At 40.0% G+C, this 26,051-nt stretch overlaps 2 protein-coding genes across 5 annotated transcripts in view; both read left to right on the plus strand.

Moving 5' to 3' along the window:
* Window positions 1–7,824, plus strand: part of fnip1 (folliculin interacting protein 1) — a 49,788-nt gene extending 41,964 nt beyond the window's left edge. For all 3 annotated transcript variants that reach the window (XM_074672528.1, XM_074672530.1, XM_074672529.1), the window contains 5 exons: window positions 1,515–3,228; window positions 3,324–3,489; window positions 3,586–3,786; window positions 3,869–3,984; window positions 5,946–7,824. In XM_074672528.1, coding sequence (XP_074528629.1) covers window positions 1,515–3,228; window positions 3,324–3,489; window positions 3,586–3,786; window positions 3,869–3,984; window positions 5,946–6,024 — 2,276 coding nt within the window. In that variant the 3' untranslated portion in view covers window positions 6,025–7,824. The remainder of the gene's footprint in view (window positions 1–1,514; window positions 3,229–3,323; window positions 3,490–3,585; window positions 3,787–3,868; window positions 3,985–5,945) is intronic.
* A 2,271-nt stretch (window positions 7,825–10,095) lies between these two features.
* rapgef6 (Rap guanine nucleotide exchange factor (GEF) 6) overlaps window positions 10,096–26,051 on the plus strand; it is a 228,330-nt gene continuing 212,374 nt past the window's right edge. For both annotated transcript variants that reach the window (XM_074672524.1, XM_074672525.1), the window contains exon 1: window positions 10,096–10,542. In XM_074672524.1, the coding sequence (XP_074528625.1) occupies window positions 10,468–10,542 (75 nt within the window). In that variant the 5' untranslated portion in view covers window positions 10,096–10,467. The remainder of the gene's footprint in view (window positions 10,543–26,051) is intronic.

A 26,051-nucleotide genomic window follows, 5' to 3' on the forward strand; every position in this document is an offset into this window, starting at 1 on the left:
ACACTTGTATTGGTCTTGACATTTCACACAGATGTTTCCAGGTTTTTGAATTCAGATTCAACAATACAACAAATCATTTAAATAAAACACTCTTAACCCTTAATTTCTTTCATCTCTCGTGGCTGAGAAGTTGATTTTTGCCTCATTGGGGAAATTGGATCAGAGGAAATCCAGATGCATTTCAACAAAAGTTGCTGATTTGAAACGGTGTTAATCACAGTTGATTTACAGACGCATGAGGCAGGTGATGACTTCCTATAAATACACAAACATCTTAAGGAGCACGTTGAGTCGGTTTGCACTTTCACCTCAAGTGACATAAAAAGCAAATGCAAAGTGAGCTCTTGGTGACACCTGGTGGACTGAACTGGTAACTGCACCCTATGGCTTCTGTTCTCTTTTTTTATTATAATTCTTTATTTTTTGTTGAAAATTGATATATAATTAAGCAAGTCTTATACAAACTTCTTTCCAGTCTTTTATATTTACACTTAAGTAGAATTGGTGCATCTTAAAAAATATACTGTTGAACATATTTATTGTTGCTGTTTACATTTTAAATGTATGTAAATCTTCATATAACGTCCACATATGTTACCTCACTCATAAAAATTAATACCTAGGTACAAATAAAAAAAGGGAGGAGGTTGAAGAAGAATACCAGAAAGTAGAGTCAGATAAATCCAATCCACTTATTCCAGATGAGATCAAATTTGTCTATTTCAAACCGTTCATTTTCAAGTGATGGGCTTTTTGCCAGCTGCCAGGAGAGCCTGCCTTAACTTTTTTCACTCCTATCTTTATGGAAACAATATTACCTGGATAAAGATCTTCAAAATTCAGCAGTATTTGAATGTTAAATAATTTTTTGGGGCCTCTATTTTCAACAAGGAAAAAAAAAGTTGAAATAAGGAAGGAGAAAAATGTACTTAAGAGGACAGGGGCCACTGAAAAAAGTCCTTTTTTTTGTTAAATACTATTTTTATGAGAAAAAAGTCAGAATTCTTTGAAAATTACCTTGAAAGCTTCAAAGATATAAAGACATTTTAAAGCCTTTATACGATTTTCTACATGGTGCTGTACAATATACCTGGACAATTCTCTGCATATCAACTTCAGGCAATTCCAGCAGACACCCTATCTATTTAATCTCTTTCAAAACACCGTCTTCTGTCACTTTCTAGTGTTTTTTTGGGTAAATGGAAAGGCCCAAGCCACTTTACTCCAATGCAAACGTGATCTGTGCATAGAGAAAAAATCAGAAGTCTGACGTTGATCTCCCAAAAAAAATCTAAAAAAGTCTTGTGAGCGTTTGTCTAAACCTTTAAAAAGGGAAACATAATACAAAGCATTAAACCATGTCCTCTGAAAAAATGAAGAAAAAAAATTGTAATAAAAAAAAGTTGCTGATGCTGATCCACTTAAATGTGTTGGACATATTTTTCCAACATCACTTTTTACTGATCCGTCTAAAAACCTGATCAGTGACTCTAACATCTCCTCTGTTTGTCCAGGCGACCTGTACGGAGCCATTGGGTCACCCGTGCGGTTATCGAGGACGGTGGTCGTCGGCCGCAGGCAGGAGCTGGTCCAGAGACTCCTCTACGTTCTCACGTACTTCATCCGCTGCTCGGAGCTGCTGGAGACCCACATGCTGGACAGCGCCGAGGACGAGGCCATCGTCATGCCCGGCTCCCTCATCACCACCTCCCTGAGGAAAGGAGAGGTGGAGGAGTCGGACTACGTCCTGGTCACCGTCCACAAACCCAGCGGGGACTATTTGTCTGAAGGAGCCAGCGGCAGGCAGACTGAGGCGGAGGACAGCAGCTACCCCTCAGACAACAGCCTGCAGAGCAGCACGTACACAGACACGGAGGTGGAGCACAGAGCCGGGGACACGCCCAAGGAGGAAGATGAGGATGAGGAGGACGAGGAAGATGAGGACGATGAGGACAGCAGTGAGAGTCAAGGGTCCAGGAGCAGTGTGCTTCAGTCAGGACACAGTCAGGGTACCAACCCTGAGATCAGGACTACAGAAACATCTGAACCTGGGGAGCTGTGCAGGGAGTCCAGCAGCCCTCTCAGCACTGAGACTCGACTGGAGACTGTGCTGCGTGTGGGCTCAGCGTCCCCCCGGGAGCAGGTCCCTGTGCTGGATACAGAGACCAGGAGTGACCTGAAACCCTCTGTCCCATCTACAACCCTTCCATCGAGTCCATCCACGAGTCCTGGTACGGCAGAGGGTACAAACTCTGGGGCAGAGACCGTGATGGATGCAGGCAGCCAGCGCCCGGCTCCTCCGCCTCTGGGGATCCCTCTGGAGAAGAAACCCCCAGACAAGAAGCCGGCGGCTGCTGTGCCAGTTCCCATCGCCGGGCCCATGGCGTTGAGTCTAACAGAGGAGGAAGAGCCAGCCACTAAAGTCACTTTCCTCATCGGGGACTCCATGTCCCCAGAGTCCGACACAGAGAGCCGCGGGAGGAAGGTGGAGGAAGAAATCAAAAAGCACAAGAAACACCTCAAGGACAAACATCTGCTGCATCAGCAGCTGCTCCTGCATCAGCAGCAACAACATCTGTATCAGCCGAGAGCACTGGACTCCAAGACCAGCAGCAGCAGCAGCAGCACATCAGAGGACCAAAGCAAACAGACCAAGGCAGCTCCACCTCTGCAGCGGGTGTCCAGTAAGATGCCTCGGTGGAGCCCCAACTGTATGGACGATTTCGATGAGTATTTCAGTCTGGAGAACCCCGTGGAGACAAGGACTATAGACGATACAGTCAAACGACAGGAGACCCGCACCACAGACAGTCTGCACAAAGACCTGCTGGACCCCTCGGGGGTCCCACGGTCACGTGACTTAGGGGCTCAGGGTTTTCAGGGCCCAGTCCGGGGTTTGGGTCTGTGCTTAGGTGCAGAGGTGGGGTCCAGCAGAAGGGGGGACACTTTGTTGGATGTTCAGAGGAGGTGCAGGTGTGGGTCTACGGACTCCTCCGACACCTGCTGCTGCAGGGGCTGTTCTGCTGAGCAGGACAAGGGTCTCCTGCTGTCCGTCCCTGTCCCCCAGGATGGAAGCAGCAGCAGCAGCAAAGAGGACCAAAAGAGGAAAGCTGTGCCTCTCAACGACTGGGAGATCCCACGCAACGAGAGCTCGGACAGCGCACTGGGGGACAGCGAGAGTGAGGAGACGGAGGACTGGCAGGAGGAGGTGCTGGTGCCCTTTCCTGGGTGAGTGAAGGATCCATCACTGCTCCTGTGTTCAAACAGTCAGCTTCTCTGTTTTTCTGTGCGTTTTTATGTATATTGTATGTTTGATTTGTCAGGGCGAAGCTGGTCGAAAACTACTCGAAGCCAACCATCGCAAATTTCGGCCGTTCTCTGTTCGGAGGTTACTGCCCCACCTACGTGCCGGACTTCGTGCTGCATGGGATGCCCAGTGATGAGAAGCTAAAACAGAGCCTCACAGCTGAACTGTCCCATGCTGTTCAGGTAAAAGACTCAAAGTTTACTCAGGAATAACAGGGTGTCTGTCTTTAACCAGACTCAGACCCGTGACGCGCTCTCTAACCGTCTCCTCCTCTCCAGCATCCAGTTCTGGATGAGCCCATAGCCGAAGCCGTCTGCATTATCGCAGACACCGACAAGTGGACGGTTCAGGTGGCCAGCAGTCAGAGACGAGTCACAGACGTCAACAAGCTGGGGAAGGAGGTCCTGGTGTCCAGCCTGGTGTCCAGCTTGTTACAGTCCACCCACCAGCTCTACAAACTCAACCTGTCGCCCAACTTTGTACGTTACACCTCAGAGAGTTATTAATCCTGTGTAAAGTAATGAAATCTGTGTGATTAACCATACTAATCTCTTTCTCCAGTGTATAATGCACCTTGAGGACCGCCTGCAGGAAATCTACTTCAAGAGCAAGATGCTGGCTGCGTATTTAAAGGGCCAGACGCGAGTCCATGTGAAAGAACTGGGCATGGTCTTAGGGTGAGTGTTTCTGTTAAAGTCACAGCTGCTGTGAGCCGGGCTCTGACAGGTTGTTTTTGTTGCACGCATGAGTGAAGCAACAAACGTTCCAGCTGTTGGTCAACAGATGGCAGTAATGATGCTCAGATTCACCAACGAAAGCAGAGAGGAAAAGGAAAGAGAGGAGTCTGAAATTTAAGGAAAATTACAGGGGTGCAAACTCGTCACTTTTTGGGTAAATTTGCAGTTTTGGATCCAAAATAGGACTTATTATTTTAATTCATGTTTATTGTTATTCCTTGTTTGAAAGGATCTCGAGCTAGACAAGCTAATCTTCCTGGGGTCCACACAGACTGACAACACAAAACATATTACTAGATACACATAATAAACACAGTTAACATGCCTCACAATGCAGATCTTATCACTTTAAACATTATAAACATCATTACAACAAACATCAGAAAGTTTTGAGATTAGTTCTTATATTTACAAGCTGTGAAATTTATAATGATAATAAAAGTAATAACTTTATTTTTATAGTACTTTTGAAAACAGAAGTTTACAAAGTGCTTTGGCAACAGTCAGGACATAAAACCAAGGAACACAAGCAGACGCAGCCACATTTGCTATGAGTTTTTCTTCGAGCAGCTACAAATCACCTGCTGGTCACGTGACCTGAGCTGTGTCTGATTGGAAAATGAAACAATCTTAATAACTTCTAAACCACACAGATAGAAAAAAAGTAACTCACTGTGCAGTGTGTGCCGATAGTGAAATCAGCATTTTAGACCCAAGTCATTTTTTGAACCAGGCTGTAAATATGTATTTTAATGCCGTAAAAGTCTGTTTTTTTTATGGCTGGGTGTGTACGTGACTTCTGGTCTTTCTGCAGCCAGCCTCAAGCAGATTCTCGATGAACTGCGACTTTTCTGCACTTTCGCATAGGCTTCATTTTTACTAACTGGATGTTGCCCCTTGCATAAGTCAGAAGAACCCAGACAATTCAAGAAACATGCGACATAAAACGAGAGCATGAGGACCAAAATAAAAACTGAAAACATCAATCAGCAAGAAAAAGAAAAGGAAAGAAAAGGGGATTGAGAGCAGAAAAAAATGTATGCTATTATTCTTCATGGGGAGGTTGGTTGCTTGGTTCAGGGTTCCCGCGGATCCTTGAAAAGTCTTAAAAGGCATTGAATTCATAATTCTAAAAATAAGGCTTGAATTGGCATTAAAAAGTCTCAAATCCAAATTTAAAAAGCCTTAAAAATTTGAACACATTGGTAAGATTTATGTTAGTTTGAAGTTAAAAAAAAATTAGCAACATTTATCTATTTTTCTAAATAATTTTCTCATTTACTTTTGTGGCAACATCAAGTAATCATAATAGTGGAACTAACAAAACGGTGATGTGGTTGCACCAGGAACTTTTAAAGCAGACGCATGTCTTGGTTCTACCTAGGGTGCCTGGAGAGAGAAAAAAATGAACAAAAATTGGCAAAAAAAATCCAAAAGTGGCTTTGGAAAATTGATTATGGCAGCAAAATTGAAAATTAAATTTGAAATTAAATTTCAAAAACCATGCAAAAAATTCCAAAAATGGTTGCAACAGTGACCAAAAAAGATGAATGGGGGCAAAATAGGCATAAAGTTGTAAAAATGGGGTCAAAAAAAAGGTAAAAAAGTGATGTTTTATGTAAAATAAACATTAGGTTAAAATTGCCTCTAACCCAGGTAATTCATGTGGTGTTTTTGTTTGTTAGTTTTGTTTGTTTCAATTGAGGTTCATTGTAGACTTGTTTTTAAATTTAATTCCCAACGTCATTAAAAAAGTCTTAAAAAGTCTTAAATCTAGCTTACCTTGAGCTGTAGGAACCCTGTTGGTTGCTTGGTTGCCACCTTTTTTCACCTGTGATGAGTTTGCACCCTGAATTCGAAGAGTTTGTTTATCCTGATTTCTCTTCTCTCCTTTTCTGCAGAATCGAGTCCAGCGACCTTCCCCTGTTAGCCGCAGTGGCCAGCACTCACTCCCCCTACGTGGCCCAGATCCTGCTATGAGACTCGAGCAGTCCACTTCCACCGGGAATCCAGTCCCACCTGGGAACTGTCAGCGTGAGCGTCAGGTGACCTCTCACCTGGGCTAAATGCCATCTTTGCTCTGAGTCTGAGCAGTGCACACGGACCACAGCCTGCGCCCCCCCCGTCTCACTTCTCCTGCTGCTAAACGTGGTGTAATGCTGCTGTTGCACCACAAGGGGGGGGCTAGAGACCACAGACCCACAGATCCAGGACCGCTCTGTGAGGTTTCTCTGAAACGACCTTCTCCTGTTGTTCGAATGTTTCTTTTACGACAGGATTCTTATATTTTTGGACACAAAGCCAAAGACTTTTTTCATTTTTTTCTAGTCAGGAATGAAACTTAAAGATATCTCTTCAGTAAAGTAGGAATGGATTTTGTTTCTGTGTTTTTCTTTTTCCGCACAATCTAAAACCCAGGCGAGAAAACAGACATTTTGAAGCATTTCTTTGAGGTAAATATCATTATAAGCATTATCAATCTCATGCCAATTATGTTATTTCATCTTATGTGTCTGTTTACAGGTTAGATTTTACTCTTTTGTTTTTTGTTTTGTTTGTCAGCAGCGCACACCCCGACTCACAGCCTGTTTTCTGATCACGTGGAGTATCAACTCAGTGATTTCTGGTTCTAACATTTTGTTTCAAAACTGGCTAAAAGTGCTTTTGACATTCTTATCACAGGTACAGCTCTACCTCAGATCTTCATATGGGCTGTAGATGACTCTGCTCCATAGAAAACCCTGAGGTAACACTTTTTAAACTATTTTAATCAGTCGGCATCAGCTGTTTGCAGACTCTACGCTGTGGTCTCCAGAAACAAAAAAATAAGGGTGTTGATTTCCTTATCATTCACTCAAAACAACATTTTCTTTTTGCTTCAGTTGTGATCAAAGAAGGAAGAGAAGAGTCATTTTTTTCCTGTAGGGGGGAATGAAAACATCATCTATTTTAAAACCAAAATGCTGAAGTATTTTCTCACTTTTATAGCTTCCCACCTTTTTACGATGTTTACGGTTTCGATGTTTGCTGCAGTGAAGTAGGAGCCTTATAGTGGGTTACAGTAGGTATCAGCTAACACTATTCCCAGTCAGAAAACACAAAACGCGATTCGCTAAGGGGAGATTACGTTCGCAGAGTCTGGTTTTTTTTCTGATGCAGGGCAATGAAACTTGCTTCATGTTTTCATCTTTGCTTTGTGTTGTCATCGTTAGAAAATAATCAGTTTTATTGGTTTACTCACAGGCACAGTAGGATAAAATACTTTTATTATTCTTGCAATGTTGCCCTGTCACAGCTTAGCCCAACAAAACCACCTCAAAATCAAGGGATGTGAAGTTTATCAAGATTATTTAGCTGAAGAAAAACTCCCCTTAGTGGCTGGGAAGTAACTTTACAAACTCTACGCAAACATTAGGAAACATTTAACTCCAACTGCACCCTGTAAATGATCCAAGTCTTAACGGAAATGTGTCGGAAATGTGTCGAAAACGCCTCCCAGGCTTCTGGAGAGCTCACCTTGCTGGTAAAAATTGAAATCTTTAGTAACGCTTGCCTATATTTTGTACAACCCTGACTTTATGTTGAGAAGGTATGAGTTTCTTTCTGCTTTGCCCTCTTTGTACATACATAAATTATTTAGCTGCACATGGTTTGTGTAACGGTTCATGTTAAACTGTACATACCCAAGTTTATTTCCATGTATTTGTACAGAATGTTTAAAGAATTGTCTCCTCAAATTATTTTTTCCCAATTTTATGGGAATGTTGTGCAATAAAAGATGCAGATGTCAAGATTTTGTGTGTTTCGAGGAATATTTGTCTGTCACAGAGTAAAAGTAACTTCAGAATTATTGCGTTTTGGCTCCACTTGCAGGAAAGATGATGAGTTTTTAATTCACCCGCTGCTTTAAACATGTCATAGTTCTAATAACAGACTGGGAAATAAATTGAAATCAATGGAGGCTCTGTGCAGAAATCCCACTTTGTTTGGATTCATGGTTTCTCCACATCTGGATCACACATTTCACCCACCTTTGAATTTACCACCCTGTAACTAACTGAATGCCGTGACGTCACCCCCACCCTCCTCCAGGCACGGGAGGTAAAACGAAACGAGCGCTCACACCGCAGTTATGCAATAAAGGAAGGAGTGTCCCAGGCGGCTGAGAGCAAACACACCACCAGCAAATACTGACAATGTCTTATGTCATTGGGAGAAACACCAACAACTGTTTTAGGAAGCGCAGACACAAAACTACAACATGTGGTTCAACCGTCAGGAGCTGAACTGTGTTTGCGGTTTCGGAGTTCACGAGTTTTACCGAGAATACACAGTGTAAAAACGAGTGTGCCGTTAGATTTTCTATAAAACTACAAAACACGTTTATCCTTGGTGAGCGTCTGTTAAAAACACACCTCTGTGGTTTGATTCTTCTTCTTCTTGATTGTCAGATCTGACTTCAACAGTGTCAGAAGTCAGAGGGAGGATCTACGGTGCGTTCACGGACTCTTTCGTGACTCGTTTAACTCAGCTTCGAAATGAGTACTCTCATCTTTTTGTGTTATTAAAGCAAAGCAACGATTTAATTCAAGTTTAAGTGAAAAAAAAAACAAGTTTAAATGAAAACAACTATAATAATGTATTGATATCTTTGGGAATTATTTATCTGTTTTTGGAGCAGGGGGAATTCATGGTCCGACTTTTAGGGGCACTTAGTGCAAAGAGAGATTGTGATATGGAGAGATTCTTGCAAGACTGAAGTAAATGGAAAATGGAATGAGCTGTTTTTCAGGTTCATACAAGTTCTACTATCACTTTATTATGACTTCTTTCTTTCTTTCTTTTCCAGGTAAGAAGAGGTTCAGATGAATCCTCTCTGAATTAAAATGTAAAAAAAAAAAAAAAAAAAAAAAAAAGTACTAGTTTTTGTGCTGAAATCAACTCTACAAGTTATTTTTTCCCCTCTGAACTAAGTTGGAAAATGTATTTGATTTAAACTATTATTGATTTGTTGCACTTTAAACTAATATCAAGAACAGAAGCTTAACATATTTACTAAATACTTGCTGAAATAAACATCTGGTTGCACACATGCCTCCATAATACAGTCCTCCATAATAAGTGTAAAATGTTCATTCCAGAAAGGAACTTAAGTAATAATAATAATAATAAAAAACCCTGGATGTACAGTGATGTAGATAAACATGTGTATCTACTTAGTTCATAAGGGGAAACTGTACCTGGTAGGGTTGATAATAATAATAATAATAATAATAATAATAATAATAATAATAATAATAATAATAATAATAATAATTGTATTATGAGATTTTTCTTGAACATTTTTTCTTTGTGGCTGCCATTTAGTTAGAGTATTTCAACAAATTATTTTAATATTGTTTTTTACTGCACAACTCTGCACTATGACTTTTGTGCTCATATCTTGAAATCAAATTTAACTTTTTTTCAGATTTCATTTTGTTTTATTGTATTTTCCAATTTTTCATGTGCTTTCCAATTATTATTATTTTTTAAACATGTTTTGTTGATTTGTATCTCTGTCAAGTCAAGTCAAGTCAACTTTATTTATAGAGCACCTTCAAGAAGACAGCAGTCGATCAAAGGGCTGTAAACAATACATAGAAATAAATAAACAAATAAATAAAACAATAAAAACAATAAAAAAGATAGAAAAACATTGTAATAAAACACTAAAAATTTAAAAACTAAAAACTAGGATCAAGCACTTTGAATTGCCCTGCAGAAATGTACTATATAAATAAACTTGCCTTGAAAAAAATGATAACAGGAGTCTAAAATGTTCATTTTAGACAGGAATAAAACTGGCTACTTGGGCTGTTCAGAAAGGGACTTTTATCAGGACATTATGCATTTTAAAGATGTTTCAGTTGTTTTTTTATTGTCCATTAAAATACCCACAAACCGATGACATATTAAAAAGAAGTCGTTTTCTGTCTACACCATAGAGCCATCATCAGTTGTAGTATTCCCGACGGCACATGAACGCCCCACTCTCTCCGGGCAGACAGATGTCGTCAACTCTCAGATCTGGAGAGGAGGGATCGAAATCTGAACTCCTGGATCTGACGGAGCTACCGTGCTGGATATTTACTTTACTCTAAGGTGTACGGAATTCAGGACAACATGGGACATTTATCCCACTTTCTGTCACACTTTAGTGTTTCCTCTTTTTCCTTTTCGGACGTGTAACGGCTCAAAGTTTAGTTTTTTGTTTGTTTCTCCTGGAGGCTAAAGAAGGCGCTCCTGGTCCCGTTTTGGAGTAAACTCCATCCATGCTCAACGGGGATGCGAGTTTGTTGGGCGGCTAAAGAGCAACGCAGGAGAGAGTGAAAGAGGTGTTTTTTTTCCCGGGGAAGTAAAGGTGGATCTGGAGCCGAAGTTATGAAAATGACCGGAGCCATGGAAACTTCTTTCAAACTGGCTTTGAAGAAACCGCCCTCCCTGCGGTCAGCAGAGGTAAACAAAACGACTGCTTCTGTAATTAGCATCGACGTGCTAAAGTTAGCCAGAATCAAACTGTTGCTACATGTGTTTGGAGGAAAACTGCAACTCCTGTCAGCACACTCTCACTAAAAGTGGACACTAAGTTCATGAGAGGATAAATAATTTTATTTATCAACTCTTTTCTCTCATTAACGTTTTTAGTAGCCTCTATACACGACTTAACTGTTTTAACGTCCACTTGAGTCCTTCTGACACAGTATAATCCTTTAGCTTCATGTTGAACTGGTTTCAGAACAGATTTAAATGGGAAAAGTGCAGATTTAAACTGGGAGAAGTGTGTAAGAGGCTTTAATGGTAGGGTGGATTCAGGTAAGGCTGGACAGCTTCAGGAAAAAAAGCCTTTAAGCAGCTTGTAACATGCTAATATAATAAACCTAAACACTAAAGTTTCTTCACATCTTTATCAGCTCAGAGTCACAGATTTGTAGACAAAAATCAACTTTGAAGAGTGTATTTTTAATGACTTATGAGAAGTCTTTCCTCCTCAGTTCTGTCATATTAATTAACCCTGATCATGTTTTCTTCAGACTTGACCATTTTAATGTATTCACATATATGGATGCATGATATTGGGTTCTTTTGCCAATATCTGATATGCCTATATTTAACAACTCATTTAGCTGAAACCAATACCGATATTTTATTCCATGCCCATAATTGCAGAGATTATCAACCCTCTTCTGTATTGGAAGTAACATATTGTATTATGGTGCATACTCTAATCTCATTTGTTATGTAATATTCATTTTATTGTGCAAAATAAGAAAAATATATACTTGAAACTTCCTTAGGAAAATCATAACAACACCCTCAACCAGGGCAAATTTGGCCAATTTCATAATTGTAAGTCAGTAAATATAACCTCTTTTCACAAGGAGCATATGAGACAGCAATTTAACCCAAATTGAATAAAATAATTTACGTTGGTGAATGGTAAATGAGCTCAAAGTAGTCACATACATGCACTGTACAGACTGCTGCTTACATTCAAATTAAACTTCTGAATAAGTGTGTATAGGCAGAATTTGGAGTATAGGTCGATATTCAATAGTATCGGGCGATACTAATGATTTGACAATAATATTGTGCATCCCTGATTCAGTTATTAAATGTAAACATTAAGGCTTAACTAAAACTAGAACAGAGGTGGCCACAGCGTTGAAAATTAGCACTCACCACTCGCCATTAGCGAGCATTTTTTCTGTCTGGTGAGAAGGATTTTTAGCCGACTTGCCACATGACGAGTAGGATTTTAAACCTCCCAAAAAGTATCACACCTCTGAGGTCAGATCACACGCCCTTGTGTGATTTCAACATAGGGATATATTTTCATTAATATCTCTGCCGTTCGCTGCTCAGTAAGTATGGTTCAAGCGCTCCGGAGAGCCGAGACTCTGCCGTTCACTGACGTGCCTCTCACGTGATTCTACATGAATCCCGCACGGAGACAGAGCGAATCAAAGAGCCAAGTGCTTGGCCGTAGTAGAAGACCAGAGTTCATGGATGGAGGGAAGAGAAAGCATAAATTGTCTGACTCTGAGAACTCTGAGGACTCTGATTCTGGTGGAGTAGAACTTTCTGACTCAGAAGCTAACTGAAGAACAGTGCAGAACATGGCAGCATGTCATGCACCCAAGAACAGGCAATAGTTTTGAAAAGATGAATTGAATAAACAGATTAAGTCTACATCACGTGTTTACTACTTATTGCTACATTTCGATTTATACAGCTAATACTTACGGTTTTTACACATTACAATTGACTTAGAACAGAATGACTAATATTACGATTTACTACGATGCCTGAAATGTGATTAATGATGTCTGAGCACAGTAGTAAAGCAATTTGTTGGGTTAAACATTTGGCAAGTTGAAAATCTGGTTGGCGAGTACTCTTAATTTCCAACCCTGGGTGGCCAACCTGTGGCTCGCGAGCCGCATGTGGCTCTGTACCTTTCTGTGTGTGGCTCTTTGATCCATTCCTAAATAAATATATAGATCTATAAATTGTTATGAGTAGTGGTGTGCTGATAAATCTAAAATTTTGATATATTGATGCCTACGTTGGGATCAGTATTGATCAATACTCGGGTGATGAAATTGATACTTAAGTTTCGGTTTCTCTTCTCTATGTGCTCCTCTCAATCGCTCATATGCTCATAGCTATCTTGATAGATAGATAGATTGAAATGTATTACTTTTCATTTTATGTCATTTCGTTTATGTATGAGAGGAAGTGCGTTTGTAAGACCACAGTAATTTTTGTAGCTCTTGGTCTCTGACTGGTTGGCCACCCCTGAACTAGAATAACAAAAAACTGTCTGAATATTCTGAATCCACCCTATCTGAGCTGATCCAAGGGGCCTACATTGAGTTCTTGTGAGCATCTCGGGGGTCTGAATGAAATAAATGAGACTTGAAGGGTTGTTGAGTTTGCACAATACAGGAGGGAAAGTCTTGTATGAGGATTTGGGTGTGTATCACAGTTGAGTTTGGGAGAAACCTCTGATACACTGCATTTTGGACCTGAAAGTACAGTAAAATCCCAGCTTATTTCAAATCCCTGGATATAACTTGTGTAATCTTTGGCTTGAATGAGGCCTGTTACATTTAATTACCTCTGCTTTCCCATACCTCCTCCTCCTCCTCCTCCTCCTCTGTCTCCTCCTAACACGAAGCTGTGGAAACACAGCTGGCTTGTCATTGCTTTGCCCCAAAATAGCTCCAGCCGGGTGCACTGCCCTCCTCCTCCTCCTCCTCCTCCTCCTCCTCCTCCTCCTCCTCCTCCCTGTTCAGCTGCTGGGGAAAGTTTTGTAATGCAAGCAAAATCAGAGTACAAACATCTTTCTCTTCACCCTTCAGTTTTTTTGCATGACACTTTTGAAAAGGTCCTTTTTCCATCTCTAATCCTCTGTTTGTTTGTGCGTGCTCGGTTGGTAGAAAGCCTCTTTCACGCTGCCATAGAGCGCTTTTGTGCACACTTGTGCAGACCATAACAACCCAGTTTGGTCCATAAATACATGACACAGTTATCGCAGTGAGGTGGGTCTGTGATCTAGAAATAAACAGCATGATAGGCAGGACTTTGATGAAGGAGCTAATTTTAACTCCTTCTCTGTAACTTTGAAGAAAGTGTCACTTTTCTTTTCAAAGGATCCGAACACTTTCTCTTTCTTCTCCAGCATTTTGAAGAATCATACGCATATAGAGACCGCTGAGATGAAAACACACTTGACGTAAAAAAAACCCCGAACCTGTCTTAATGTCAAATTTTTAAAAATTCAGCCGTACAACAAAGCCTCTTTGATTCACTGGTCGTAGTACATCAATCGTAGTAATTATTGAATAGACCGTAAATATTAAGACATAAACGGTGATGATGTTGCTCCCACAAAGTATTAAGCAGCTGACAATAATACAGACGGACTGAATCAATGAACTCTGCCCGCACTCGTAAAAAAACACCCTCAGACAACCACAGCATCATTAATCTGCTCAGTGAATCAAAACTGACTCACTAGAGTTTCAAATCCTCGACAAATACCAACACTCCTACAGAATCTGTGAGGGAAAAACAGTTAAAACTGACTTTTTAATTCTTATTTTACTTATTTTCACTCACCTGAAAACCCTGAGCTGTGACGTTTAGCCAGAGCTCAGCTGGTTGCATAGAGTTTACCAAGACCACTGACATTTAGATAGTGTCCCTAACGAATTTGAATGATAAGCAGTTAAATATCTTGATTTGTTTTGATTTGACATTTTTTTACAGTGTGCTTTATAATAGTATTTCTGATTTGTGTACTGACATTTGATATTCATATCACATATAGAGGTCGACCGATATGGGTTTTTTGGGGCCGATGCCGATGCTTTCCAAATTTGGGCAGCCGATGCCGATATGCATAGCCGATTTTTCCAATTTGATATTCAGGCAGATTGTTAAATAAATATATATTTATCACATTTTTGTGAAACGCAGCAATTTCTGAGCAACTAAAAGAAATCTATTACAACAAGTCGTGTCCAGTCCTCTGAACATTTATTCAGCTTTCAAAACAATGAAATATTTTGTCTGAGTAAACACACAATGTAACAAGCAGTAGTGAACATTCACACTCTTCTTAAAATGTCAAAAAAGAAATTTAAACTTATTAATATAATTTGAACAAAAGTATGTAATGTATCCAAGTGGTTCCACAAGTTTGAGGTGCTCATCTTTTTTGTGCCTGATCAAAAATTGCGACATTTTATACAACGGTTAAAAAATCGGCTTTTTAAAAGAAAATACGGCCGATGGCCGATAGAGACAAATGTCCAAATATCGGCCCGATATATCGGCCGGCCGATATATCGGTCTACCTCTAATCACATATGTTCAAGGTTCAACTATCTTGCGGTCCTGCTACAAACTGGACTTAGTTGAAGGATGAGAAACCAGAGATGCATCTGGTGTATTCCCAGCTGTGATCTTTTATTAATGTAAAATAATCGATCTAGCGCCAAATCACACAAAAAACACTATCTCAAGACTCTTTCCAAAACATTAGCAGGTCTAAAAGTTTTATCTTTAACAAAGTCTCAACATCAAAACAAGATAATGAGTCTTACCTTATCTTAACACACAATGAGTAGAGGCTTTTTTCAGCTTTAACAACTTAACAGTGGCAAAGAAAAACTTCCTTTAACAGCTCAGGCAGAACCTGAATGTATGCATGATCATTGTCCTTTCTCCTTCAACTTGTTTTAACATATTTTAACTCCGACTTTTGACAACACTCCTCAGCAAGTTTCATGAAGAAGCGCAAATTGCTCAACTTGACTTTCCCAGTGTTTTACTTGATATTACTTCATGACTGGAAGTGATTCACACGTGGAGGCTTGTTTATGACGTAGTGTTTCACAATAAAGGGCACAAGGAGTTTGTGAGATAACATCAGCAAACAGTTGAACATATCTCTTAAATCAGCAGAATGAGATGGTTCATCTCATCACACCTCAATCAGTGAATTGACAGGAGGGACAAACTGAAGGACCCCTCTGATCACCTACAGAGTGTATGTCAGGTGCTCCAGGTGATCAGAGCTGAGGTGGAGAAAATGATAACGGAGCTAAAGGTGTTGATGGAAGATGGCAATCCAATTCAGATTAAATGGAAAAATGTTGGAATGATCAGCAGATGAAAATATATCGCCGAAGGTATTGTCTGTGTTTGGCAACACTGACTGGATCAAGATCGCCTAAAGTTCCTAATTAGGGATGGGTATTGATAAGATATCACTGATAACGATGCCCTTATCAATTCTGCTCATAGATCCAATTCTTTAGCAATCCCCTTATCACTTCCTTTCCGGACAAAAAGTAGCTTTAAATATTTCCAGTGTCAACAATATTTTATTACGTGTATGGATCTAGATATCTCTGGATGTAAATTAATAGAAATAAGTAAAAATCACATTTTATGTGATGTTAATGTACTGTTTTGTTATGTTTTGACTGAAAAAGGCCTAGTGTCTAGTGTCTCGAAGTGGTTACAGCAATACTTTGAGCTGTTTGGAACCTTGCTGTAGTTATGCTGAAGTCATCAATGAGCCTGTACGTAACTTTTCTTCTGTTTTTCCTGTATTTGAACATTTGGAGTTTTCAGTATTCTTTACAAAGACTAACTGCTAGGATATCAGTGCAATTTCCCACATACATTAGCATCAAGCTAGCACTATTTTTCTATATGATTTTGGGTTCATTTGGAGATGTAAAACATGTTGGTTGTATTGAATAAAAATCTTGTGTGAAAGAGTAATGTACATTTCTATCTGTTCAGTGCTTCTTAAGTGAAACTTCAAGCAGAAAATCCTGAATCAGTTTTCTGGGGAAACTGTTGTTAGTCTGCTAAGCTTTCTCTGATAAATCCCGTACTCTGTTGGATGATTCTGTTGTAAATGACGAATCATATTTGTTGTATCAAAGTGAGCCCTGTTGGTACATCCTTGAGGAACAGTCACTTTACAAATGTTGAAGATGCTTTTTTACTATCATTGCTTTACGAAGAGAAGTATGCTGCATTCCATTTTTACTTGGAAGTTGGAGTTTTCAAGTTCCAAGTAGGAAACTCTGAGTTGAGGGGTAAACAGTAGTTAAACTACTGTTATATTCTTTTTATTTTAGAATTTCTAACTAGTGTTTGTCACAATTAAGCAGCCCTAGACATAGAATCATTCAATGTTTATAAACAGAAATACTGCTGTTAAGGCAAGTTTTTCCGACTTGGCAACTGGGACGCTTTTAACTCAGGGATGACGCCTTCCCCAGTCCGTACTTCCCAGTTTCAAGTACAAATGGAACGCAGCAGTAGTACCACACAGCGGACATGTTTACAGCAGCCGTAAAGCGTGATGGTGCTGAAAACATGTGAAAACTGGATCAGTCCCCATTATGAAACGAAATCCAACACTATCTGATCCTCTGAAAATAGCCATATCAGGCACAGATACTAATCAGTGTGGCAGATCGAGACATTCCTACAAATAACCAATGACAATATTCATTTCTGTTTCATCACCACTGAAAAACTCAACAGATCTTTAAAGACCATTTTTAAACTGTCAGTTAATCCATTTGAGTGATTTTGATGAAAAACCATAGACTGTATTATATATGGACATCGTCTTAATGACATCACACGTTTGTTTCTAATACAGACTTTTGAAGTCTATTGTTGACAGAGAACAAATTGGTCCTCCAAAAATGGCCATATCGGTTACCGATACCGATTAGTGTAGTGGATCGGGACATCCCTATTAATAACTGATAAGGGAATCGTTAAGCATCTAATAATGTTGGTGTATTAGTTCTTGAGAGGGACCGGTTTTTGATATCCATCCCTATTCCTCATCGCAAACTGTTTTAAAGGATAAGTTCGGTTTATACAGCTTTTACATTGTTTATAGAATGAAGTAGAATAAAATACTCACCAAGAAGGCTTTCCTGATCCAAGCAGTGCTTTGGAAGATATTTAGATCCAAAATCGTGCAGCGGACGTCCGTATAATGGGATCCATCGGGGCATAGACAGTGCCACCCCTAAAACTGCATTAATCGTCCAAAAACTCATGTTTTTCACCAATATTCCATCATGGTCCGCTCCGGGTTAGTCCTCTGCTGCAGTCTGTGTCACTCCAGACAGCGCTGTGTGGCTGTACTGACCTCTGAACTCACAAAGACTTTGTTTACTCTTGCCCCTCAAAGGGGCAAATACTGCACATGCACAGTACTTTCTGGAGAGCTGTCTCCTTTCTTTGGGGGGCAAGAGTAAACAAAGTCTTTGTGAGCTCAGAGGTCAGTACAGCCACACAGCGCTGTCTGGAGTGACACAGACTGCAGCAGAGGACTAACCCGGACAAAGCATGTGATAAAGGTTCGTTGATATTTAGTCATAATTTTCGTTGACTAAAGCAACACTACTGTATTATAGATGGACATTGTCCTAATGACATCACACGTTTGTTTCTGATACAGAATTTTGAAGCCTATCGTTGACAGAGGACATATTGGTCCTCCAAAAATGGCCATATCAGGCACCGATACCGATCAGTGTGGCAGATCGGGACATCCCTACAAATAACCGATGTAATAATGTTGGTGTATTAGTTCTTGACAGGAACCAGTTTTTGATATCCATCCCTATTCCTCATAACAAACTGCTTTAACCTGAATACCCTGAGGTTCAGCTATGAAGAGGGCAAATTGTACTCGAAGAATTTAGAACAGACATTTTTCCCATTGAACGCTTAAAATTGAGTTGAATGAAATCTAAAATAATCAGTCGATGTAACCATTTTGATGAAATGAGCTTTTCCCAGTCGCCCTCCGTTGAAGGTCTTTCTCTTTGGGTCCGTCAGCTAGATTTCTTGGACCTGAGCGTTGCAGACGTGCTGAAGGTACGTCCGTCTCCTGTCCAGATGTTTGGCTCTGTGTCTAATCTCCCTCTCGCCGCAGCTTTTACGCCTCGTCAACCTTTTCCCAGTTGCTTTGGTTTTCCGTGCGGCGCTCTTCCCTCCCCACCTACCTTCCTCAGTACCATCCAGACGCCCTGGTGCTGCAGCGGACAAGAAATCACGTCGGGTGATTTATGGTGGTTTTGGCTGCTTTCTGTACAGATTGGACATTTATGGGAACTCCAACCATCACAAAACCGCAGGCTCTCGAGGGAAGGAGCGCGTGAGGGAGTGAAAGAGAAACAAGCTGCAGCGGCGACTCCTTTCTGAGCCGCCATGAACAGAACTTGTGGAGGAGGAGGAGGTGCAGACCAGTGTGTGGTTCTTGGAGTGTGTGCAAAGAAACACGTTTCAAAAGAGGCTGTGCGTGTGTGTGTGTGTGTGTGTTTTAGAAAAGTTACCAAAGAGGGTGGTTTTCTCAGTGCTGACGCAGCTCCTCAAATTAGAGGATTATTCTGCTGGATTTTATTTAAAGTTTGTGCCAACTGCTCAGGTTTTCTGTCTGTTTCCACCACGTCCTGGTGCCATCTGCTCACAGTCGGCAGAGAGATGACGGAGGATGTTGTTCCTTTCTTTTTAGAGGCCTTTGGCTCTGGTTTCTCCTCTCACAGTATGAAGAACAGCTGCCACACATCTGAAAACAAAAGAAAAAGTTTAACCTTCAGCGTTCACAACATGGTTATCCATCTTTCCCTTAATTGTTTTGCTCCAAAGTTGTTTACTTGGACTTCACTACACATAAAGTCGTGCTCAGCTTAGCGAGGATCAGACTCAAAGTTGTTTGAATTTCCGAAAGGAGAATTTACTCTTATTAATAAAACTTTGAAAAACTTAAAATAACTTCTTTGAACTTTTCCTCTAAATGAGGTCTCGGTTTGTGTCTGCCTGAGGGTGAGGTGCCCACTCTGAGGTGAGAGTGTGAAACTGAAACCTTTTGTTTTGAGGTGTCAAACTCTGGTGTTGACTTCTGAAGGAAGTAGATTGAGGTCAGGCAGATTCACAGTCTATGGGAAACAGTAAAAAAAAGTTAAGCTCTGTCTGCTCCTCTGTGTGTGCAGGGTTCACCTAGTGCAGTCTTGTTTAAGGCTTTATGGACACATTTTGTAAACGTCCCTCGATGATTGGTCAGTTTGTATTTAACTTGAATAGAAAAACCTTTTGTGTTCGATTAGCCATGACTTCTTAGGCTTGAACAATGCTGTAATCACACACTTGGAAACCAATATAACACTGTTTTTCGTGTGAAATGTGTAAAACAAAAAGGTAGGCACTTGCCCCTCAGCGGCTGTAACAAACATCAAATATAAAATAGTGATAGCATTCTTTTTATCGATGGTTTTATTTGCTATTCAGGGTTATATAAAGACATTAATATTAATTTCTGTTTAATCACCACCAAAAAACTCTTCTATGTATCTTTAAAGACCATTTTTAAACTGTCAGTTAATCCATTTAAGTGGTTTTGGTAAAAACTATAGACTGTATATAGAGTGGACAGCGTGGCTCTGCCATTTACCATTGTACGGTTTTAAAGCCAAAATTCCCCATCACAGATGCAGCCTTTGAGACTGAGAGGGATTCTGGGAGAATCTGAGCAGAGCAGAGTGACAAAAATATATATATTTTTTTTCTTTCGAGAGTCTAATCACTTCTTGACTCTACCTCCTGACATATTTTACAATCCCCGAAAAATATACATGAGAATGGCAGCTGTCAATCATCCTCGTCAAAAATAAAATAGTGTATAACTGATGAAAACAAAACTTTTCAGAAAAAAGAGGACTTGAATTCAAGACAGCCAAATGGTATCTTCAAATCACCACAGCAATCGGACGTAAGAATCATTTCTATGAGGTGTATCAATTTTTTAAAGTTTGACCACAGCCCATCTGGAATGACTGGATATTCTGATTTTTTAACCTATACTGTAACCAGCCACCAGGGGGAGCAGTTTTTGTGACGACCTCACTCCCAGCCAAGCAAGAGGACGTCCATTTTTTTTACAGCCTATGAGCTAGACATTGTCTTGATGACATCACACATTTGTTTCTAATACAGAGTTTTGAAGCTTATTGTTGACAGCGGACATATTGTTAATGTTAAACTCAACCTAGCTTCATTCGAATTGGGGGCAAGCCTTTACTTTTTTTCCTCAGACAGCTACAGGGTGCCTGCCTGTCAGTCAAGAAAGCCATGCCCATATATGGGCAAAACTTGTACGTTTCACAGCTAGCAAGAAATATCTAGTTGTTAATTTTGTTTTTCTTCGTCCAATTTGTGCTGGTAGAGAAATGAGCTATTAATACCAAAGCATTTTTTGGATTGTGCCTTTAAAAATGTTTATTTTTACTTTGAAGATAACCTTTTTTCTAAGCTTTGTGGTCTTGTTTATTCCAGCCTCTAGTGGAAACTTGAAGAACTGAAGGTTTGGCCACTTCCTTGTAGGCTTCATATTTTCAGACTTGTGATTATAGATTGAGAAAAACACTAAAATTCTCCAACTGAAGTTTGTTAAATAATAACGTTTAATTCTGTTATATAGAAAAACTTAGGGACAAGGACAAAAACTGTTACGATTGTGGTTTTGATCACCGTTTTTGGGGCTAGTTAAGGAGTAGAGGAAGATGTTGATGATGCAATATTTGATTTAAAAACCTGGTGTACATCCAGACATGTCTTCATATCAGTCTGTCTCCTGCTTCCTGTCTTTTTTACTTCAGCTGTCACCGGTTTTGCCTGAAGCATCGTGGTGTTGTTGGTACAAGATACTTGAAATATCCTCCCACTGCTATCCACACACTCACAGTAGGGCCTGTCTGTTTCTGAAGTGTGTGGAAATGAAGACGGAGTACTGCCTGACACTAGTGATTATAGAACAGGTATTCTCACCTGTGACATTTGATACATTCCCGCACATACCCATAAAACATGACAGGCTGTAGCTGCTGGGGATGCTGGCTTTGTGGTAAACAAGAACTGCACAAATACTCACATTGAGGCCCAGTTTTAAATCCAAATGATACCATCTTTGGATAACTTTGACAACTTTTTGGATAGAGGTGGGAAGTTAATGCAGGGGAGATTTCTTAGCTTGAGTTTGTTGGATGTGTTGAAGCTCTGTTCAGACTGCAAACATGCATGATCACACAGCTGAGGTGCAAACCAGTTTGACACCAGAGCTTTCTTGACACAGGCCTGAGGGCTCATCTGTAAAGTGTGGTGAAGGTTCAAGCCCAGAGTTCTGGCTTTGTGAGCCGCTCTAATGAATGAACAGATCAGTCTGCTGAACATCATGATGTCATCCCTCAGGCTGTGGCTCGAGCTGTTAAAATGATCAGTGGATTCAAGTAACCACATCACAAAACTAAACAACAAAAGAAGAAGAGTGCAAACAAAATGCCTTTTGTTCAGAGACTGTGCTTGTACAGTCTACGTGACTGAAGGTATTAATACTCACCATACTGCTTAGGGCTGAGACGATATGCTTTTCTCCCAATTCAATTCTTTTACAACTTTTGGGTGCCAATTCAATTTAAATTGCAGTTCCTCGATATGTCAAATTTTGGGGATTTTTAGTTTGCTGTTTCAAAATCAGGCCATGTGAAAAAGCTGAATGATAATGATGATGTCTACAGACTATATCAGGAGCCATGTTTCCCCAAAAACTGCACATCACATGTGAGTCAGTTTTTTAGGATTTATCTAAGGGAGCTGACATCTCAACTTGTTACCAATCGAAGACTAAAATTAAGGATTAAGGAAGGATTAACAAAAAAATCACTAGTTAAAAACGTCCAACAAAAAATACTGATACTACGATACATCAATACTTTTTGTCCTACCCTAATACTGCTGCATAGCTGCAGGATATTGAGGCAGATGCTTAATTGTGCGAGGCAAGTTTTATGTTGATACTTTTAGCAGCATATGGCATTTGCTGCAAATACAGTAATAATACTGTTAATAATAAAACTACAAGAATACTACTGCAAATTAAAACTAGGAATTTTTGATACCCCTTTTTTCAGACTGATACCAGTACAAGTACTCCCTCTTGAGTATTCACTGATTCAGAGTACTGATAACTCTAGTTCTTTTGATACATAAAATTCATGTAACGGTAACAGATTATTTCTCACACAGACAGCACAGTCTCTCTGCCAATAAGGCCTGAACCACACGTATATGGACATATTCCTAAACGCACATTTTTCTGTCCAATTGGGCCTCTCAACCACACGAACACGCCGATTTCACCCACATAAACGGAGATTTTTAAAAACGTATAAAAAAGTGAAGAAATAAAAAAATATCCGGTTGAGTGGATCCGTGTAGCAGTGTTAAACGGAGCTGGTGTTGACGCAATGATGACAAGCGCCTAGCAACAAGTCATTGTAGCAACGGTTAATATCCTGTGTTTGACTGCGCATGCTCATAACGTTCTTCTTCTATAGTTTTCGCATTTTGCAAACCTGCCACTTATCAGCCAGGCGTGGCATTGCAGGCTTCAGAGGCGATCGTTTTCAGTTTGGCCTCTTCGTATGGACAGAGATGTTTCTGTGGTGTGGACAGAGATTTTTTTTTTAAACGAGGACAAAGATATCCGATCAAAAAAATATCCATATACCAGTGGTTCAGGCCTAAGTTTAAAATTAAACTCAAAAATTCTCTATGAGTTTATGATTTCTTTCTTTAATAAATTAACAAAAGTGAAAAAAGAGGGAAAAACAACTAAGTTAAATTAAAAACAAAACAAAACAAAACACAGCAAGTAGCACTAACTACTGACAGGAAGGACTTAAGGCAAGAATTTTTTATTTTTTTGAGTTTCGGCTACTCGTATTGGCCCGATATTGATACCTGGTATCAATACTTGCCCATCCATTATTAGAATACAGTAAATGAAAAAAAGGTTATACTGCTGTAATTGAAAATGCAGTGATATCTGTAAATTAATCAAATAAATCACTAAAATATGTAGTATTACTGTAAATGAGAAAAAGAGTAATACTACTTTAAAAACTGTCACTGCATTTTAGCGTTTTCAGATTAAATGTTGTCGTCTAAACGGGGCCTAACTGTATACTCAGATGGCTTAATATTAATATTAATGAGAATACAGTAGTATTAGTGTTAAATAAAATTACAACAAAAGACTGTAAAATTTTTACTATTTAATTTACTATTAAAAAAATATGGCAATCATCAATTCATCATAATCATTAATCACTGTCTTGTTAACTCACTGTGACATTTTGATGCATCACATAAGTGTTTTGGTTAAAACAGGGATGACTTCACTATATTTGTGTGTGTATAAGAGTTTCTTCGCACTTGGACTTTGATGTTTTTCCAATATCAGGACTAACAACTCGAAGTTTAACCGGCTAACCTGAAGTGCTAAAAAGCTGTTTGACTTAGCTCACACTGCTCATAGATTTGGATGAGATTTTCTGCTTTAGAGTAAAAAATTCCCACCGTCATTTTGTTTTTCATGTTGCAGTCTTGTTGGTTATGCAACTGTTGATTTGAAACCAACCAGTAGTGAAACTTCCTGTCACAGAGACATACTTTTCAACCACATAACACAGCTGGTTGTTTACCAGACGAACGTTAGCCACTTGTAAGGCTGCGAGAAAGTAGGGTGAGAAATGTACCTTTAGGTAATAATAACTGATATTTGAGAAAGAGGGAGGAGAGAGGGGAGATATTGATGTTTAAAATGAGAAACCTAGAGAACCAGGAGAGAGTGTCTCATCATCAAAACCTGGGCTGAGCTGAGAGCTGCAGATACTTTTTCAGAAAAAACTTGAAATGAAAGTGGAGTTGGCAGAGGGCAGAAGTGAAGCGGTGAGGGGGCGGAGGTGTTATGAGGTTAAGAGTGAGTTCGAGAGAAGCTGCCAAAAGGTTATTCAATGTGTCTATTTTTAACAATATCTTTTCCAGTATGACAAAAACAACTTATGTCTTGATGACTAAAACATGAGCAGCATCAAAGAGTCGCTCCAAGATGGTGTTTTTTCCTTTGTACTAATGCTCGACAGAGTGACATGATGAGAAAGAATCAAGCATGATTGATACAGAGAAGGTCTTTAACCTCCAAAAAAGACAAAAAGGAGTCTGTAGAAAGAGTGTGTGCACTCCTAAAGGCGTAAGAATATCCTTTGGTCTTTTTTTTCCAAACCTACACCCTGACATGAATATCATTTTCAGACTTGTACTCGCATGAGTATTCAGACGCTGACTGCGCTGACATTACTTGAGGCGTTTTGCAGAACAAGATGTCAGATTGTGTTCAGCTCCTTCCAAAGCCAAAAAGCCTTAATCCACATTTTTATATGAAGTTTTAGGTTTATTTATTCCCAGATGACGTTACATTGTTTTGCGGCTGAGGTTGAATGAGGCTCAACTCGTTCGCTGACGACGACTCTGTGTATTTTTGCTGGAATATTCTGCGGCAGGATATTCTGCACGGTGCCAGTGCAGTGGTCTCACTAAAACTGATGAAGTGTTTTTCATGCATCAGAGATGTCAGTCTGAACATGGCTTTTTGATGTTCTGTTTGTGGTGCGCTGGGTTGGATTACTTCAAAGCAACTGGGAGCTTCAAACCTTGAGAATTCCTTTCGACTAAATCCTCACTCGGTCTTGACATATTCAACAGATTCTCCTGACAAATTTATCCAACATTTCATGCTCAATCTGATTATATTCAAACTTTTTCTGATCTTCATTGACACAATTATACACTCAATGGCCACTTTATTAGTCAAACCTGCCCAACTGCTCATTAACGCAACTCAATCAGAGTGGATGCCATGTTTGTACATGGACTGGTCTGAGTATTTCAGAAACTGCTGATCTACTGGGATTTTAACCCACAACCATCTCTAGGGTTTACAGAGAATGGTCCCAAAAAGAGAAAATATCCAGTGAGCAGCAGTTCTGTGGGACAAAATGCCTTGTTGATGCCAGAGGTCAGAGGAGAATGGACTGACTGGTTGGAGCGGATAGAAAGGCAACAGTAACTCAAATAACCACTGGTTACAACCGAGGTCTGCAGAAGAGCATCTCTGAACACACGACACGTCCAACCTTGAGGCAGATGGGCTACAGCAGCAGAAGACCACACCGGGTGACCCTCCTGTCAGCTAAGAACAGGAAACTGAGGCTACAATTCACACAGCAACACCAAAACTGGACAATAGAAGATTGGAAAAACGTTGCCTGGTCTGATGAGTCTGGATTTCTGCTCCACATTCAGATGGTAGGGTCAGAATTTGGCCTCAACAACATGAAAGCATGGATCCATCCTGCCTTGTATCAACGGTTCAGGCTGCTGCTGCTGGTGTAATGGTGTGGGGGATATTTTCTTGGCTCACTTTGGGCCCCTTAGTACCAACTGAGCATGGTTTAAAGTCCACAGCCTACCTGAGTATTGTTGCTGACCATGTCCATCCCTTTATGAGC

This window comes from Halichoeres trimaculatus, unplaced genomic scaffold, assembly GCF_033239565.1.
Source record: "Halichoeres trimaculatus isolate MK-OKI-2021-1 unplaced genomic scaffold, fHalTri1.1 fHalTri1_scaffold_6, whole genome shotgun sequence".
NCBI lineage: Eukaryota > Metazoa > Chordata > Actinopteri > Labriformes > Labridae > Halichoeres > Halichoeres trimaculatus.